The following is a 19,842-nucleotide window of genomic DNA, read 5'->3' on the forward strand; positions in this document are numbered from 1 at the left end:
ATATGATCTGGAGTTCACCAAGTACTCTGTTGAGACCCGTGATTTTGTGTGAAAACAAGTTAAATTAGTGCCCTACCATTTTCTGTTTAGAGTCATTCTTTTTGGTGATTTCCACAGCTATTGCAGTTCTAATCACTGTTAATCTACTGTGGCTGTACTTAAAAAGCTTAAATAATCCTTCTTTCATAGTAAGAAGAATGCATGCAGTTTTGGTCCTGATAATAAAAACAAAATGCATTATGTTATTGCAGATTGCAGTGTATACATTTCAAACCATTTCCTAACCAATTTTGAAATATGTAGCTCTAATTCTAAGCTTTTAGAACTTGACTGATTTCTTATCTACATTTCTGAATACATAAAAATACATAAGCATCTCTGTGTGTGGGTATATAGCATATATATGAGTCATAAATATATAGAGATTAATATGATCAGTAAACCAATCCATTAAATTAAATAAAATTGCACAAAATAAAGCAGACATAAATAATTTACAGCCATTCCAGTACATTGCATTATATGTCCCCAAAGTCTTGGACATGCCCATCTCAATAGTGAGTGACCAATTCTGACCTTGGGTGGGGACATGTCATTCCATAAAACGGGGGAGACACTAAAAAGGCTTCTTGTTGAATCCCTACCTCCTGGGCTTCCTTATGACATACCTTCTCAGCTTATGCTCTACTGAAAGAAGATGGTTCTGCATATACCAAACATAAACTATAACAGTACTTTGAAAAACACCTGGAAACACATATAATTTATGTGAAATGGGTTGCTAGATTTTGTATCAACTGGAGTTTTTGAATAGTCTTCAAAGGCAGTCCCAAATTGAGTAAAGTAAAAGGTAAAGGTTCCCCTTGCACATAAATGCTAATTGTTCCTGACTCTAGGGGGCAGTGCTCATCTCCGTTTCAAAGCCAAAGAGCCAGCTCTGTCCAAAGACGTCACTTACCTTCCTACCAAAGGTGGTCTCTATTTTTCTACTTGCACTTTTACATGCTTTAGAACTGCTAGGTTGGTGGAAGCTGGGACAAGTAACGGGAGCTCCCTCTGTTATGCTAGGGATTCAAACCGCCGGACGGCCAATCTTTTTCATCAACAAGCTCCGCGTCTTAGCCACTGAGCCACCGTGTCCCTTTAAATTGAGTACATTATGGTAAATCTAAACACCAGCAGTAGATAAGAGGGACAATTGCCTAGGCATCACATTCCAAGCAAAACTATAGCTGGTATATCAGGTGAAACTGGGCAAAGGTTCTCATAGCCAAAGCCTAACTTTGCTATATGAAGAGGAATCTCCAGATAATGATGTTTTCCTTTCATGGCCAAATTCAGAGTTTTATGGTCAGATTGTTTCTGGTTTAAGCATTCCATCTTGTTGGGATTCAGTCTAATCCTGAGTAATTTGCAATCTTTAGAGCAGATTTTGGCTGAGAATTAAAATAAAGAGTAAATATGAAAAAATAATTTTTAATCTGTAAGGTCATGTCAGTTCTTCAGGTTCCATTCTGCACAAGTTTAAGTCCAGACCACGAAGACTTTTATGAAGATATATTTTTCTCTGTTTTGATTGCTTAAGCAGACAATTTATTTCTATTTCAATTACATGATTTAAGAAATTTTACACTCAAATGTCTGTTGAGATGCTTGGCTTGTTGCTTTTTTAACTATAGATAGACCAAATGTAAAGTTATTTACCATATATCAATTGTATAAATTTCAGTTCCATAATTGCTGGCTGAGGATTTTTGAGAGTAGAACTTCACAAATCCAACTGATCCCGACTAGATTATTAGAGACATAGAGGTGGGGAAGACTGGGAAAAATATAGATTGTTTTAGTAAAAAATAATAATTTACTATTCCCTATAAATAAAAATGCAGTTTAGGATTTTTGATGACAATTATACCCATGCTATATTTAATTTCTTTTAGGACTATTTCATTTCTGTTTCAATATCTGTATCTTCTGCTCTAGCTATAAGCACGGATATTATGACATGAATAATTTAACTGCTTATTAATAAACTAGCCATTTTTAAAATAAAAATAGCAAAAACTGCTTAGCATAACAATTTAATGAGAGCTCCATATCGACGGAAGAGTACTATATTTATATATAAAGTTATTTTTTTTTTCTTTTGGGTGATACAATATGTAGGTGTATCTTTTTCAATTGATATTGAATGAAACAAAATGCTTCAGATGTGGCTGTCAAAACAAAAGTATGCATGAATGAAAATAAATATCTTTAAATGGATTGTCCAAACCATTTCTGACATATAGCAAAGGACTAACTAGATTATACCAGGAATTTTATAAACTGAAAATTTTTGAATATTTTTTTTGAGATTTTTGTGATAATGATGGGTTTCTCCAAGAACTCATCCTTGGCAAACTGATTTAATTTCACAGGTCATAGATCCTAGATTTCTAAAATAATTTGTGGAAAGCATTTACTGAAATGGTGAGGCACAGTCTTGAATATTGAAAGACTGCATTCCCAGACAATCTACTAGAATGCAGAATTGTAGAGGAGCCAATTCTTTAGCAAAAAATTTGGTTGTTATCTCACAGGAATGCAATTTACTTTGCACAGTTGATGAAAAGTCATGGGATTTTCATTTCAAATAGCCAATTAAAATTGAAGTTGTCAAAAGTTTCCTCAAGACGAGCAAGCTAGAATAGTGACAGGAAATTAAAGATGCTCTTATATAGGTTAGAGAAAAGTACAATCACCAAATAAATATACTAGCATTCTACGTAGCTGACTTGAGTCTGTGTAATGACTAACGGGAAAGGTTCTTTCTGTATTATTTGAAATGGCTGTCTGAACCCATGGCCCTGAGGGAAATAAATATGAATTTCATACTCTGTGTACATAAATTAATTCTAGTAGTTTGGACTTTTAGAATAGTTCACTCTGTCTAAACTCTGTTAAATTTAATTAAAACAACTCAATAAAAAATTGTACAATGATCCTTGGTTAATTTGGATTTTTTTTCTTCCAAAACTGAATATGCAAACAAGATGCTTCTTGGTTTTCTTTTTCCAACTTGCTTTAACTGAGGTTACATATAGGGAGGCTTTTTAAAACAAGAAAAGCTCCATGTATCATTTCTTGAAATGGAATGCTAAGTTTATTCTCATGACATTCCTAAGTATCTACAAACCAAGAGAATAGTGAAATTCTGCTTTATTAGTGAAGTAATTTGTTCTCTGCATACCCTATTAAAGCACAGATTAGTAATTCTTGGCCATTATCTGTGAAGTTTTCGAATTTCTGTGTGCCGTTACATTTAGTTTCAGATACATCTCTATATTGGATAACCTAATCTTGATGTCAGGAGGGAGCCAATTTAAAGCTCCTTTCCAAGAATATTATCAATGTAATGAATGGGAGGAATAGGATTTCTCCTCTGTTATACAAGTGAGATTTCTGTTTAACATTAATGTTTTGCTACTGAAATAAGCCATTTTAATCAAGACAGGGTGAGGGAAACTTTACTACCCACCTGAACAATCCCATCTCTATGATGGTTGTGCTTCTTCTGATTTAATAAAACAGCTACTTTGTAGATATGTAAACCGTTGTTTGCCTTTTCTGAAATAAATAGCATTTCATCTTCTTAGTTACCATTGGAGACAGTGTTTACTCACAATGACTGTGAGTCATTAAGGAGTTTATGTCTCTTTATGTGCATACTCTAGTATGTACATCTATCAGAATGTACATACATTCTATCATGGCAGCATGTTTTGGAGTGTGAGAAGAATGTGTATACACATTAGCAATAGCACTTAGACTTATATACCACTTCACAGTGCTTTACAGCCATCTCTAAGCAGTTTACAGAGTCAGCATATTGCTTGGTGGTTAAGGTTGCTTCAACAATCTGGGTGCTCATTTTACCAACCTTGGAAGGATGAGTCAATCTTGAGCCTGGTGAGATTCGAACTGCCAAATTGCAGGCAGCAGTTGCAGGAGAAGGAGCCTGCAGTCCTGCATTCTAACCACAGAAGCTTATGTACTGAGACTCATGATTTGCCATGAAACTTGGAGTTGAGGAAACAATAGTATGCAATTGTGAATAAGAAGAAGGAGAAGGAGAAGAGGAGTAAGAGGGGGAGGAGGGGGAGGGGGAGGAAAGAGGAGGAGGAGGAAGAGGAGGAAATAGTTGTACTACAAATATATTCCTATAGTAATATTTACCTGATTATGAGAGATAAGCAGGAGGATCATATACCCTGATTTTTTTTTAAAAAAATCATTATACAGCTATAAACATTGAATATTCAAACAGCAGCAGTGATACATTTTATAGCTCATTCTAACTGAATCAGAATTGTATGCAAACACAGATAGTTTTCAAGTAATCCTGTGCTTAGCATTCAGATGGCTTGGTGGTTAAGGTTGCTTCAACCAGATGTGGTTCTGCTATTGAGAACCCTAAATAAGAAAAATGCTGAGATTTGCAAGTAAGATAAAGCTTATTTCAAGAATACATTTGCATATATTGGGGAATGCCTGGGGGGAATGGGGAAAGAACCTAAGGGGCAGCAAGCAGACCACAGAGTGACTCAGGGTTGGGGGAGGCCTTGGGAGGGCAGACCTGTGGCTGTGCTAGGTAGCCCAGGCCTCCCCCACCTCTGAGCCTTGCCATGATCCACTGCGATCTACACATTTGTTTGACAATTGCAATGGGGGTGGGGGGGGGAGCATGGTTGGTGGAATTGTTAAGTGAAACACTTAATTTAACAGCTGTTGCAACATACAATTTTAATAGCATGTCCTATTATGGTCATATCTCAAGGACTACCTGTAAATAATTTGTAGAACACATTGTTTTAACATGATTTTACACATCTTTTCTTTTCTCCTGTCTCTAAAAAAATAATGATAGACAGGTCAATATGTAACAAGGGGCGCACAGCATTTGTATTCGTATATCTGTTCTAAACAATCATTTCTGACTAATTCTCTATTTCAGTGTGATCGCTGTCAGCCACTGTACAACGACAAGCCCTTCCATCCAGGAGATCAAGTTCATGCTTATAATTGCAAACCTTGTCAATGTTTTAGCCATGCTGTAAGCTGTCATTACAACAGGACAATAGATTACTTTCCTAATGAATATTATAGAGGTGGTGGTGGAGTTTGTGACAATTGTCAACATAACACTTCAGGTAATTATCACAACCAAGTGGAATGTACATATATTTGCAGGGGCATATGCAGATCCTTTGGGGTTGTCTCTTCCAAAGTACCATTAATTACAGGTGGATGTATAAAATGTAGAATTCTATAAGTGAATTATTTGCACTCAACCCAACCATTTATTGTGTAAGTACATGCATTACCGAGAGAAGTAAAAATTATGTACTAAAAAGTTGTAAGTCTGTTGGAAATATCTAGGTACAAAATAAAGTGAAGCCTGTATCACTAACTCCTATACATGATTTACATGCAGGTGTTTTATTTGTAATGTACATGATCATCACTGATAAATCAATGTACTTGTTACATTATATGTTAACATTATACAATACATATTATATGGAAGAGCATATTTTGCATAGACAAGATCCCAGATTAGTCCAGCACTGAATTGTTGAAATTTAAACCACTCTCTCTGTTAAAACAATATAAATGGAAAACAAATAATGAAGTAGAGTTTAATTTAATAATTTAAGTATAATGTCAGAATACTGTATGGTGGTTGTCAAGGAAATAAAGAACACAGAGTTTCTATCAGAAGTCATCATAACATGACTTTGCTTTGAATCAGGAGAGGTCACTTTTACAAAGGCATGCCCATTCCAGTCAATGGGAAAGAACAATATGCTGTGGTGTATTTGTGATTTTCCTCAAATTCCCCTTTTAACAGGACCTTGTGTTCTTGATTGTTCAGATGATAGGTGTTCAAAAAATACGAAACCAAACTAAATTATAATGGGATAATTAGATGAAATCAGGCAGTAATTTGGGGATATATTGCACTGCTGTGTCATTTAAAAATAAATACTATTGGTTTTAATTTCAGTATAATATGTGTAACTCAGAAGAATAGATATTCTCAAGCATTATAAATTCTACTAGAACAAACTAACTCCACTAACTTGTAAGGCAGTTTTGTTGGCTTTAGTGTGTTCTGATCTGCTATTCTTGATGTGAAAGGATCACATCAACTTTGCAGAAGTAGCTCTGATCCCATGAATTATTTTAAGGACAGAACAACACCAGTAGAATTCTCTAATTTCCTACAATTGGATTCCGATTTTGTTTCATGCTGAACATTTATAAAACATGAAAACATGTGCTTGCTTAAATCATCATTTTGCATGATGATATTTTTTGGAGCTTTCAGTATTCTTGGCTTTTGTTCTTAGGAACTAATTGAAACGTTTGAAGTTTAAGAATAATTTCCAATTTTAAAGAATAGGTATCCAACAGCCTAGCTTTGTCGGAGTGTCATGTTATGTAACAGATGGAAGTTTAATGGAGTAAAACACAGTTTGTTACAGGTTCATTGTTACATATGCTCTGGATCACTAAATTGGCAGGTAGAGATGAAAGGTGCATTAAAATGGACGTCCTGAAAATTACATAATTTTCTCAAGGGAATTGTATTTAATTTTGAATTATATAGCTAATTTTCATGAATTGGAAGCTACATTGTGTAACCTTTTCTTTTTTGCAGGAAGAAATTGTGAGTTGTGTAATGATTTCTTCTATCGGCATATAGATGCGGATCTGTCTGCTTTGGATGTTTGTAAACCCTGTGAATGTTACTCAGCAGGCACCAAAAATGGTAGTCGCTTTTGCAATAAGGTAAGTGGCTTTGTCTTCAAGTTACCTTTAAATTGGTTGCCATTGGCACTAATTCCCATTATCAAGATTGAAGAAAATGAAGAAGGGTTCACCAAGTTCTTGAAATTTCTTTTACTATTTTAGATTTCAATATTTTTCTTTTGCAAAAATCTTAAAGGTGAAAATGGGATGACAGTAGTCAAAGAATTTATGAACTATGTTAGAGATATCATGATAATTGTAGCCTTCATCTCAACCCTTAGAGAAATATGGATGTTTCTTGTAAGAAAGAATGTAAAGGTTGTTATATAAATACCAGTTTAGCTCTGATAAAGGAAGGGAGGGAGGGACAGACAGAGAGAGACAGACAACAGACAGAGAGATAGACTCTATCAGGCTATCAACGTTCTACATTATAACCTGCAGTAATAAACTTCTGAAAGTCCTAGTGGAGTTTCTTTCCTGACTTAGCCTACCTCAAAGGACTGATACCCTGCTAATACAAATAGGTTGCCTGAGTACATGTTGCTCTTAGTAAGTACTAGTGTTTTCAGAGAAGCTCCCATCTACATAAATATGTACAGGATTGCACTCAAAGAATATCTATAAAAGAATGAACCAGATGGTTCACTCCTACTTTTCCTTACCCCATCCTACATCCCATGCATATAGGAAAATTTACTGTCAGTTTCCCTTGAGAAAAGAATGTATAGTTCAGGAAAAACTTTTTGATGAAGCATAAATATTGGGACTTATATTAGAAAAAGGATTATTGAAAGAGTACATTAAAAATCAGAACCTGGAAAAAGTTAGGAAATAGCATATATTTTGAGAAGGACAATGTAGCTTATAATTGCTGGCATCCTATGTTGCTAATTGTGTATGGACTTTTGTAATAGAAAGCAACCTTATACTGTCAGTTTATCAGTGAATCTAACTCAGTAGTTTTTACAATTTGGCTTTGAAATATATTCAGAAAGGGGAAAAACTGTGTTTCTTTCTATATAAAATAAATTGTTTTTTAAAAATGCAATAATTTTGGTGAGAATTTTAAAACTATTTTCTCCATCGCCAGATACCTTAAATCGTACAAATGTGGAGGATAGGATTTAATATAAACTCTGTCTGTCTGCCTTTATAAGAATGTTAGATGATACAAGGTGAAATGTAAAAGAAAATCATGGTAAAGGCCTTCTAAATGTAGGGAGAAAATTTGAGAATGGAGTAAGGAATAGTTCAGAAGGCTGTCATGTTTATATCCGTTTATTATTTTATTCACTATAATTGAAAAGAATAATTTAATATAAAAAGTTACCAATGACTTTAAATTCTTGGTTTTCATGTGCAGGTAAGCAACATAGTGTATGTTGGAGAAAATAGTTTTAAAATTCTCACTAAAATTATTGCATTAAAAAAAAAAACAATAGTGTATTGATCAACCTATCTCTTTCAAAGGACAAGAAAACTATATGGAAAGTTAGTTGAAAATTGTGTCCTTTAACACATTTTGATACACCAGGGGAGTGGTGAGAAATATCTTGCCTTGGAACATTCTGATATGTTCCTTTTTCTTTTGTGTTACGTATGTTTTTCTTCTTACTGAGAACAGACTTTAATTGGTACCTTTCATTGTTTAAAAAACCATGAAAATATCAGAAGTTTTGATATAGCAATAGCACCTAGACTTATATACTGCTTCACAGTGCTTTACAGCCCTTTCTAAGAGGTTTACAGAGTCAGCATATTGTCAGATATTCTAAGTCCTCATTTTACCAAAGGATGAAGGCTGAGTCAGCCTTGAGCCTGATGAGATTTAACTGCCAAATTGCAGGTAGCCAACAGCCAGCAGTCAGCAAAAGTAGCCTGTAGTACTGCACTCTAACCCCTGCACCACCACGGCTCATCTATCCATGAAGAGCTTGTTGCTTTTACAATCCTTTATCCCAAGCCTCCAATGTGAAATACAACACTGCTGACATTAACCTTAAGCAATGAGTCTGATTTTGTGTTCCTCATAAAGATGCCTTTAGATCGAGACCATAAAACCTGGGCAATTCTTTAGATTTCCAGAAGCAAACGAATATCATACGGAATGCAAAGATTGAATAGATGGGGAAAAATCCTTGCTGAGGGTCAGTCATGCCATGGTGTCCTCCCATTTGGATGACTGCAATGCATTCTATAAGGTGCTGCCCTTGAAAACCACCTGGGTCCTCATTTTACCTACCTCAGAAGGATGGAAGGCTGAGTCAATCTTGACCCTAGTGAGAATCGATCTGCCAGATTGCTGGCAGCTGGTGATCAGCAGAAGTAGCCTGCAGTACTGCACTTTAACCACCACGCCACTGCGGCTCAGGCTCCTAGTACCAGAGATGGGTTGCTCCCAGTTCTGGCCGGATTGGGCAAACAGGTAGTAGCGGTGGCAGAACACTTTGCCCATCTGCCCGGATGCTTCTGTGCATGTACAGAAGCATCGCACATGCCCAAACCAGTAGTAAAAAATTTGGAAACCCACCACTGCCTAGTACCCCTAGGTTTATCCATGTAAGACCTCTATTGCATAGCTGTACTGCCTTCCATTTTTTTCCAGGTGCAATTCAAAAGGTAAAAGCATTCTAAAGGTTATCACCTTTAAATATGGCATACCACCAAATTTGTCTTCAGGACTGTCTTTTCCTAAAGTCATCTCGTCATCTTACCATGTTAGATAGGCTGGTCATACTCCTAATCCCTTCCCTTAAACACTGCCATCTTATTAAGAATGCCTTTTCTGTGGAAGCCCTGTCCTAGGGAACATTCTTCTCCCTGAAGTTCAGCCAACTTCTATCCGTCCTAGCCTTCCATAAAAGCACTGAAGATCTGGCTTATCCCTCAAGGATACGATCAGGGGTGGTTTTCACTTCTCTACCGGTTCACAATTCTAACCCTAACCCTGTCCACTCATATGCCTGGCCCAGTGGTGGGATTCAAATTTTTTTTACTACCAGTTCTGTGGGTGTGGCTTGGATGTGGCTTGGTGGGCATGATAGGGGAAGGATACTATAAAATCTCCATTCCCTCCTCACTCCAGGGGACGGATATTGTAAAATCCCCATTCCCTCCCCACACCAGGAGAAGGTTACTGCAAAATCCCCATTTCCTCCCGATGAGCTGGGACTTGGGAGGAAGAGAATAGATGTGGGCGGAGCCAGTCAGAGGTGGTATTTACTGGTTCTCCGAACTACCAAAATTTCCGAACTACCCTTAATGTTTAGGGTTTCAATCATTTTTACATGTTTTTTTAATGGGAGACACCCAGAATGTGACATAAAATAGGTGTTTTAAACTATATAAATGTTTTAAGTAAATAAATCCAATGCTACTTCTGAAATTGCTAATTATTCCACGTTGCCAATAGATTACTGTTAAGTTGTTCTAATTGCAGGTAATAAGGCAGTTGCGTGGTTTACTTCTTTTTCTTTTGTTTGATTTTAAAACTGAAGCTCAGCAAGAGCGAGGAATTAGGTGAAACACCAAGATGCTATAAAAAAAGAAAATAAGGAAAAATGGCCCTGGTCTGTACAGCTCAATAAGGCATAAATAGACTGTAGCAGTAAAAACCAAGATAGAGCAGAATGATTAAGAGGCATTAAAAATAGATTAATAAGTCTGGAGAAAATGGGCAGAAATGAATTACATGAGATAGAAAGGCATTATTGAAGGAAGTGTTTCCAAGGCTGACCCATGGAAGATGGAATCGTAAGGAATAAGGTCCTGGCTCATGAAAATTAATTGTCACGTCACAAGGATAATTTTCAAGAAAGTGTGTTTAAATGGCTCAGAATACACTTTCGCTGCATAATTTACCATTCCGAGCAGTTCATCAATGCTTTTCTGTAAAGAACCAGTTATATGTCATTTAGCCTAAACGAAGATACAGAATTCCAGAAGAGAATAGTATATGGGTTTTATCCTTATAGATTTTTAAAAAAACCTTCAGTTTAGGGAAAATAATACTTCTTTTATTATAAAAGCACTTTATTCACGACTGTGTTCTGAAAGACATTTCAGATGGTTATATATATATATATATATATATATATATATATATATATATATATATATATATATATATATATATATATATATATATATATACCATCTGAAATGTCTTTCAGAACACAGTTGTGAATAAAGTGTTTTTATAATAAAATATATACATACATACATACATACATACACACATACACACACACACACACACACACACATACATACATACATACACATACTCGTAATCCAGGATGTAATTCCAGTAAATTTTCAATAAATGAGCTTAGTAAATATGTACAACAGCACTGAAAAAAGTGACTTATGACCATTTTTCACACTTACAATCTTTGTAGCATCCCCATATTTAGGGGGTCAAAATTCAGATGCTTGGCAACTGACTCATACTTATGACTGTAGCTGTGTTCAAAGGACATGTGACCTTTTTTGCAACCTTTTGACAAACAAAATCAATGAGGAAGCCAGATTCACTTAACAAAAGTGTCACTAACCTATCAGCTGTGGTGATTCACATAACAGCTGTGTCAAGAAAGGTCGTAAATGGGGCAAAACTCACTTTACAAATGTTTCATTTAACAACAGAAAATTTGGGCTGAATTGTGGTCATAAGTTGAGGACTACTTGTACTTTTCTGGAAGGCCCTGTAGACGTGGTTTTCTCATCAGGCTGATATGGAGCCAATCAGCTTTGATGGTATTAATTGTGTTTACTGCCACTGCAGGGTGGGAGAAGGAGGAACTAGGAATTTTGTTTTTAATTTTGTTTGACTTGGGCAGCCATGTAAATTTGTTTACTAAGTAATTGCTAAATAATAAATTGTATATTTGCAATTTCAAGGAACCTTTCAGATGTTCTGCATCAAACGTCTGGGCAAGCTTAGAGGTCACGGCATAAGAGACTGTGTCTTCTATGGACTGTTAAGCAAAGAGTGTAAATGGACACTTTTCTCAATAGAAAGAAGTAAGACAAGTGCCTTAAAGCTCTTTGTTGAACCTGGTGTCTTTTAAAACTCTGCATAGATGTTCAGTAACATTAGCTGGCCAAATTTGTCAATGATAACTGATGAGTCAGAGATGTAGAGAACTCCAGAAGGATTCCTCTAAACATGGGTGAATGTTCAATCTAACAACAAAGGCAATTCAAGTAAATGAAGAATAGTGCAGGAGAAGGCAGGAGAAGGTAGCAAACTGATCCAGAGGTTTTTTAGCAAAAATGTTTGGGATTCCGTTGCTGAGAAAAAATGCAATGGAGATACAATTGAGATATATACAATTATTCACGGCATGAAGGAAGTTGATAGGGATATTATCCACTGAAGCTGATTGGAAATAAACCTGTTAATTCTGCTTAAAGATTTAGTGTTTCTTCTGGATGTAAGGAAACATACCTCCAAATACCAGTTGCAGGGAAGTAGCAGTAGGATGTGGTAACTCTCTATCCCTTGCTTGTGAGCGTCATTGAAGTATCTAGATGACTACTGTGAAAAATACAATGTTGGATTAAGATGGATCTTAGTTTGTAATGTCTTACAAATTAAGTGCATGGAAATTGTGAGATATACCATGGTGTCTGAAATATCAGCATTTAACTATCTAAGAAAGCTGCATATGAGTAAGCTGTCCATATGTGGAGTGGTTTGATAAAAGTTCAAGAATGCATCAAAGCATCTTTCTCCTCAAACTACTTACTGTTCTTTAGGTGAATGTATTAAATTCCTGCTGTTTCTCTAGTTCTCTTTTTAGTGAATAACTACTAGTGCATGAAACAAATTCCTGTTTCTGTTTGAAGATGATCTAACCTACTAATACACTCATTTCACTAATGAGTATGCACAAGGCAAGAGAGGAAAAGTGCACTCAACATTTGACTACACGTGTTATGTATATTTTTTTAGATTGGAGGAAAATGTAATTGCAAAAGACATGTGTCTGGTAGACAATGCAATCAATGCCATGAAGGATTCTACAATCTGCAAGAGTTCAATCCTGATGGCTGCAGCTCCTGTAGCTGTAATGCCTCTGGGACAGTTGATGGAGATACTACCTGTCACCAAAATTCAGGCCAATGCAAGTGCAAAGAAAATGTTATTGGTAAGTGCCAGGCATGAATCTACATCCAGACATCTTTGCTTTTTCAAGACATAAAATGTTTGATGCTGAAATCATTGAAACGCAGATCAGACACGTAGTTTTCATGAGAATTTCATTTCATGAGACAAATCTGATTTAGCAGCATATAATTACGGAGTACTCCTACCAAATCACAGTTTAAACTACGGTAAATATTATCTGGTCTTCAGATTTTTCTGTGTTTAGCAGAAATTTGTAGGTATCCCAACAATACCCATTTTTTGAGTAGTAAAATATAACATTATTTACTTAAGATTTATTTTGGACTTCAGCATGTTTTTCATAGTGAAACAAATCTAATGCACTTTTACATAAATGTCTACTTCCGCTTCCAAAGGGTAAATGGATATTTCCTCAAAATATTTTGTACTATAGCCTTCCTTCCTCCCTCCCTCCCTCCCTCCCTCCGTCCCTCCCTCCATCCCTCCCTCCGTCCGTCCCTCCTTTCTTTCTTTCTTTCTTTCTTTCTTTCTTTCTTTCTTTCTTTCTTTCTTTCTTTCTTTCTTCTTTCTTTCTTTTTCTCCTATGAAATGTAAAGGTCAACAGAAATCTATGTATGCTAGGATTTGTAATCATGGACCATGTAAATTTAATTTTTTAATTCATCCTCTGGCTATTTATCATTTTTAACCATACATGCTTTTTTGTTTTCTATTCCCACAGGATTTTTCAAGAAATTAGATTTGATTATAGCAATTTATTATTTTTAACATATTTGAGGGGAGCCACAACTATGTAACAACAAAATTTATCAAGTTCCCAAAATATAAAGTGCATATAATGCATTATGAAATGTTGATAAATGGGAATAATATGCAAGAGTGGCTTTGTTTGTTTGTGTTTGATGAAAGGAATGATAACTCTACATCTCTCATGCATGTGACTTTTTAAAAAAAAACATCACACATAACATTAATATCCTTGTATTAGAATCTGTTTTTTCTAGAAATAATCTCACACTTCCTGGAGAAAAAAGTGTTAAAATACCAATATCCTTTTGTTTACCTGTAGGATTTTTGAATACTGGTTTAGGGTTTTAATTTTAATTTCACTAAAATTAAAACTAAATTTCACTAAAAGAATATTTTTTTCAGAACACTTGTGCAACTAATGCATAACCTGAAAAATATAATGACAAAACCTATTCTAAACTTAAGTATACCCAAATATATTTGGGGGAGAAGGGAGGGGAATCTTTGTTTCTCTGCCATAAACTAGTTAAAATATCATATGCATTTGCATGTATCAGTGGTGGGTTCTGGATTCCTTTGCAATCACTAGGGTGCCACGGGGCCAGGTGTACACTACATGAATGTGCGCAGCATGCTCAAGCGTACTTACCTCCACGACGGCTCCGCAACACTCCAGCTTCTCGGCGTCGCCGTATGCTCCATAGGCTCTGTGTGCATGCGCAGAAGCCGCAAAAAACTCAAATACCAGTAAGGAATGTGGGCGGGTGGGTCCTCTGGAGCACCGTACCAAAACGGTACCTGGTGCTCCCGGCAGGCACTGGTACGCCCGTACTGGGGTGTATCGGTCATAACCCACCACTGGTACCCACCGCCCGCAATGCTCCAGCTGCTCGGTGGAGTGTCATGCAGGAACCGTATGCTCCGTGCTCGTGCACCAATGCCCTGGTTGGGTCAAATAGAGATAAGGAGAACGGGCGGGTGGGTGGGCCCTCCAGAGCACCATACCAGGGCATGCATGTATGTATGCATGCATGTATGCATGCATGTATGCATGCATATATGCATGTACAGTATGCATGTGAGCATGTGTGTATGTTCAGTACACATAAATCTTAACATAGCTTTATTTTGGGGGAGAAAAAAGAATATTCATATAATCTAATTTCTAAGCAAAAGTATTAGATAGTACAATTTTAATCATTTAGTTGAATAGTTACTCAGTTTAATAATCCCAATGTTATACAATTTTTGAAAAAGCATTATTAACAGGAGAGGAGAAATATATATATATTTAAGATTTTTTTTTAAAAAAATGAGGTAGAATTTAAACATGCATGTTCCTGTAAAACTATTTTATATGTTTGTTATTAATCATTTGAATTTTGAAAACAGAAGTTAACATCACCACAATTTTGCTAAAACCCTAAAAAGAAGGGTTATATAAGAATGCATTATCTTTAAGGTATTCTCATATATCTTTTTCCTATTTTATATTTCATATCCTTTCCTAATTGGAAAATATTTTTTGAAATAATAAAAATTAAACACATCAAGCTTAAGTTTTCATCATTGTGCATAAACAGATGATTTTCTAATACTGGGGTAAAAAAAAAAAGAACCAACATACCTATAACTTTGTTAGAAAGTTATAATAAATATTGAGAGGTTCTCTTTTACTTTTTAATTTTATATAGAGTATTATACATTTATATACATATATGTATACATCAGTGGTGGGTTTCAATTTTTTTTAGAACCTCTTCTATAGGTGTGGCCTGCTTTGTGAGAGTGGCTTGCTGGCCATGTGACCAGCTGGGAGTGGCTTGCCAGCCGTGTGACCAAGTGGGAGTGGCTTGGCAGTCATGTGACTGGGTGGACGTGGCCAACTTGTAAAATGTGGTGTAACTCACTTAACGCTCCTGCTTAGCAACCAAAATGTTGGCTCAGAAACTCTGGCATTTGAAGCACACAAGTCTTAAAGCTGTCAAGTTACAAGACCTTTGCATCCCTAACCCTTTAGGAAAAAAAAACCCATGGGTATTCAAACTTGACAGTTTTAAGACTTGTGGACTTCAACTCCCAGAATTCCTCCTCCAGTCATGTTGGCTCAGGAACTCTGGCATTGAAGTGTGCAAGTCTTAAAGCTGTCAAGTTACAAGACCCTTTCACCCCTAGCCCTTTAGAAAAAAAACCTCAGGGGTTTTCAAACTTGACAGCTTTAAGACTTTAAGGTTTAGCTAGCACTCTTAGAGGCGGGCGGGGCGATTGGTGAGCAGCCAATCTGTGAGCGGTGGGTGGGGCAAGCATGGTGCAGATGGGTGGGGGGAGGGAGCTGGAACCGGTTCTAAACGGCACGGTAGATTTGGTTAGAATTGGCAGAAACCCACCCCTGATATACATGTGTGTGTGTAAATTCTATATGTAACACTGGACAAACTGAACAAAACTGTATATGGGTGGAGGTAGACAAAGGCATTTAAGATGCATTGGGTATTTGTATTCTTGAAGTTAATAATTTAGAACAAGGTCAAAATATATAGAAAGCATAAAACTTACAAATCATCTTGAAAGTTAATAAGGATAAAATGATTGGTGCTTAATATATTACACTAATGTGTAATTGTATAACACATGCACAAAGATATATGGATGTACATATATAAAGGAATTGGGGAAAATGTTTGCCTAATGTTTGGGTAAGACCTTTCTGTCACTCGAGTACCAACATGAAAAGTTCTTATCTAACTACTTGCCCATTATATTGCTTATCTATTCCATATAAAATTTATATTTCCCCCTTTGTTTGGGAAAGCAGTATACTATATAATGCATTTCCTCCCATGAGGCAGGACATTAACTTCCATATTTAGTAAGTAAATATGTAAGCAATCTCATGTACCCACCATTGCTCCTTTTTTTAAACTAAAAAACAATTTGACAAAACATTGAAAGAGCCTACATGAAAGATGTGTATTTATTTTAAATAAACATGTGAATATTTTTAAAAATGCTGGTTGTACAGTGCAAATAACCTTACAGGCTGTTGTCACTATCAGTTTAAACAAGCTTCATAACAGAAAATGTAACTAAGAACTTCAGTGTTATAGAGTAGGTCCTATTCAAGTTAGCACAACTGTTAAATCTTACTAATGATCCTATCACTACTAAAATACATTAGCACCAATAATTTTATTAAAGTAGGTGATTTATCTAGAATAAAAAAGGGAGAAGAATGTGAATTAAATGCCAAGCGTGTTAACTTCCCTGTACTTGTTAACATTGAATGGGGTGCCCTGTAGGCCTTTCCTAGTATCGTTAGCAATAGATTACCTGTCAGGAATATGTATGGCATATTCAAATAAGCATGGTGCATATTTTTAAAACTGATATGATATGAATCCGTGTAGACCAATTTTAATAGTTCAAAATGAGTCATAATTCTTGTTAACAATACAGTTATTTTTAAAATTTGCAGCAATAGTGCTCTTTTTTATTTTCCTTATTGAAATTAAATGATATGCCTTAGGTGAGTCATTCATCACTGCTGAAATTACTTGCCTTCTGTTGGAGTTCTCCACTTTTTGTCCATATCTAATATGTTTCCCACTGTTTGGGGACTTGTTTTCTCAACATACAATATTCTAAGTATAAATTTGTGTACCCATGTGGCATTTTGAAAGAAAGAAGATGTTTGTTAAAAGAGAACTCCTGATTTATTTAATTTATCATGTGACACAAACAACAGAACAATCACAATTTCATTTTATTTTTTAAATAAAGAATTCAGAATTAAAATCGTAATTTTTAAAAGAGGAGAGGCACTTCTCAATTTATTCCCTTCACTTCTAAATTAATAGGCCGTACATTCCCTCAAGACTTTTTAAAAAATGCATAGTCTTCAAGGCAGCTTAAACTAACTTTCAAAAGAAAACTGATAGAGGCATATTACATTGTTTGGTAGTCCTTTTTTGTATCCTTTTTTCTTCAAAATTAAAGTGATGTGTGTGTCTCACTGTGTGTAATACTTATATATAAATATCAACATGGGAAGATTTAGACCAGTACAGTTACTGTTCAGTGGTGGGTTACGGCTGGTACGCCCCGGTACAAGCGTATCAGTGCCTGCTGGGAGCACCAGGTACTGTTCCGGTATGGTGCTTCAGAAGGCCCACCTGCCCACCCACCATCCTTACCTGTATTTGACCCAACCGGGCCATTTGCACACGCACACGGATCGTATGGCGCCTGTGCGACTCTCTGCCGAGCAGTTGGAGCATTGCTGGTGTTGGATACACATGTGTGCGCAGTGTGCGTGCATGTGATGGACTCCCGGTCCCGTCGCACCGCACTAGTTGCAACAGGATCCATAACCCACCACTGTTATGGTTTTAACATTTACACAAGGAATCGGATTAATTTTATTAAATAACTTAAAGCAGATTGTAAACATGTTTCTGTAATATTATAGTTGAGATATGCAGATAATGCTTTCTTAGCATGGATTACAAAATGATTTTATATTTTACTAGCATTAAATATATACAGATAGTTCTCAACTTACAATCTGTCAAATAGCAACTGTTCAAAATTACAATAGACTTACCTGAGGGCTATTTATGACCTGAATTCAAAGTTCTACTGGTTTCCTCTCCACATGGTCATGGGTACCTGGCAACCAGGATGTATTTATGGTGATTTATAATGTCCTGCAGTCACATAGTCACACTTTATGACGGTTGTACCAAAACTTGGCATTTACTTGAGGTTTTTGGCAACACTGCAAATAGCAAATGATTAGTTCACTTAGTGATTGCAGTGTTTGCTTAATGATCACGGCAAAACACATTATAAAATCAGGTTGTCACATGATTGACCGATTTTACAACTACCATGACTTAACAACCATAAGTAGAGGACATGTTGTTGTTAGTTGTGAAGTCGTGTCCAACCCATCGTGATCCTATGGACAATGTTCCTCCAGCCTTCCTGTCCTCTACCATCCTCTGGAGTCCATTTAAACTCACGCCTACTGCTTTGGTGACTCCATCCAGCCATCTTATTCTTATAGTAGAGGACTACCTGTGTTTATAAACCTATCACTCTCAAAAAGGAAGATTTTCATAGGATTTAGGATCTCAGTTTCCCTCGATCCATCTTTCTACCTATAGTGTATCTTACTAATCCTTCTCTCTTCAGTTTGTTCTCCTTTCAAAATGTAAACTAGGAAATGATAATATGCTGAGAGTGATCATTCTAATGCCCACCCATCATAAGGCACGTATTGAAATACCAAAAACATGCCTTTTTGGCTTCAAATGTATTATGGAAACAATAAATTAGTGACAAGAAAAAGATATTTGAAGAGCAGTCCACTTCTACATCTATTTTTATTTATAATAATTTATTTATTATTTTGAAGTTAATTAATATTGTAAATAGTTACTTTTATCCTTATATATTGTCTCTTTTAAATATATTTTAAAACATTTTTATTAAAAAGAATTGCAATTCAAATTACAATTGAAATAGGACAGAAGAGTTTGTTTTTGTAAACTTTAGAAGCTCTATGATATAGGATCACCTACTTAAGCAGGGGTCATACTAGAAGATCTCCAAGGTCCCTTCCAACTCTGTTATTATTATTCTATTCTATATGATTCACTCTGTGCAGACGAGTTGAGATTACTCTCTGTTTCTAAAGTATGTACTCTATGACTACACATGGCATTTACAACTCAGTTGCTTTCCATACATTTCAAGTAATATTGGTTAATCATCATTGATCCCAACTCTAGTGGCAAATCTCGGGCTTATCCACTGGTGCCTCTCCTTCAGATTTTACTGTATTTTATGGATAAATAGGACATGTTATGTTGTGTTATGTTGTGTTATTTTATGTTATGTCAGCAGTTCTCAACCTTCCTAATGTCGCGACCCTTTAATACAGTTCTTCATGTTGCAGTGATCCGCAATCAATGCTCCATTGTGCCAAAACCCCCCCTTTGGTTCTGATTGGCTTGGAACCCAATAACCGGAACCCAATTTCTCCTCCCTTCCCCCTCCTCCACATATAGACTCCCTTTTTTTACATTCGCGTTTCTCCTCCTACTTCCCTGCGTCTGCGCCTGCATGTGTATTTGTGGGTTTGTGCGTGT

The 19,842-nt window shown here is 36.0% G+C and overlaps 1 protein-coding gene across 1 annotated transcript in view; it reads left to right on the plus strand.

Annotated features, from left to right (window-relative positions):
• The window catches only part of USH2A (usherin), a 507,951-nt gene that overhangs the window by 96,806 nt on the left and 391,303 nt on the right, over positions 1-19,842 (plus strand). The window contains exons 10-12 of the mRNA XM_081943929.1: positions 4,997-5,192; positions 6,707-6,837; positions 12,761-12,956. Coding sequence (XP_081800055.1) covers positions 4,997-5,192; positions 6,707-6,837; positions 12,761-12,956 — 523 coding nt within the window. The remainder of the gene's footprint in view (positions 1-4,996; positions 5,193-6,706; positions 6,838-12,760; positions 12,957-19,842) is intronic.

The sequence above is a fragment of the Natrix helvetica genome (assembly GCF_964273705.1).
Source record: "Natrix helvetica genome assembly, chromosome: 2".
NCBI lineage: Eukaryota > Metazoa > Chordata > Lepidosauria > Squamata > Natricidae > Natrix > Natrix helvetica.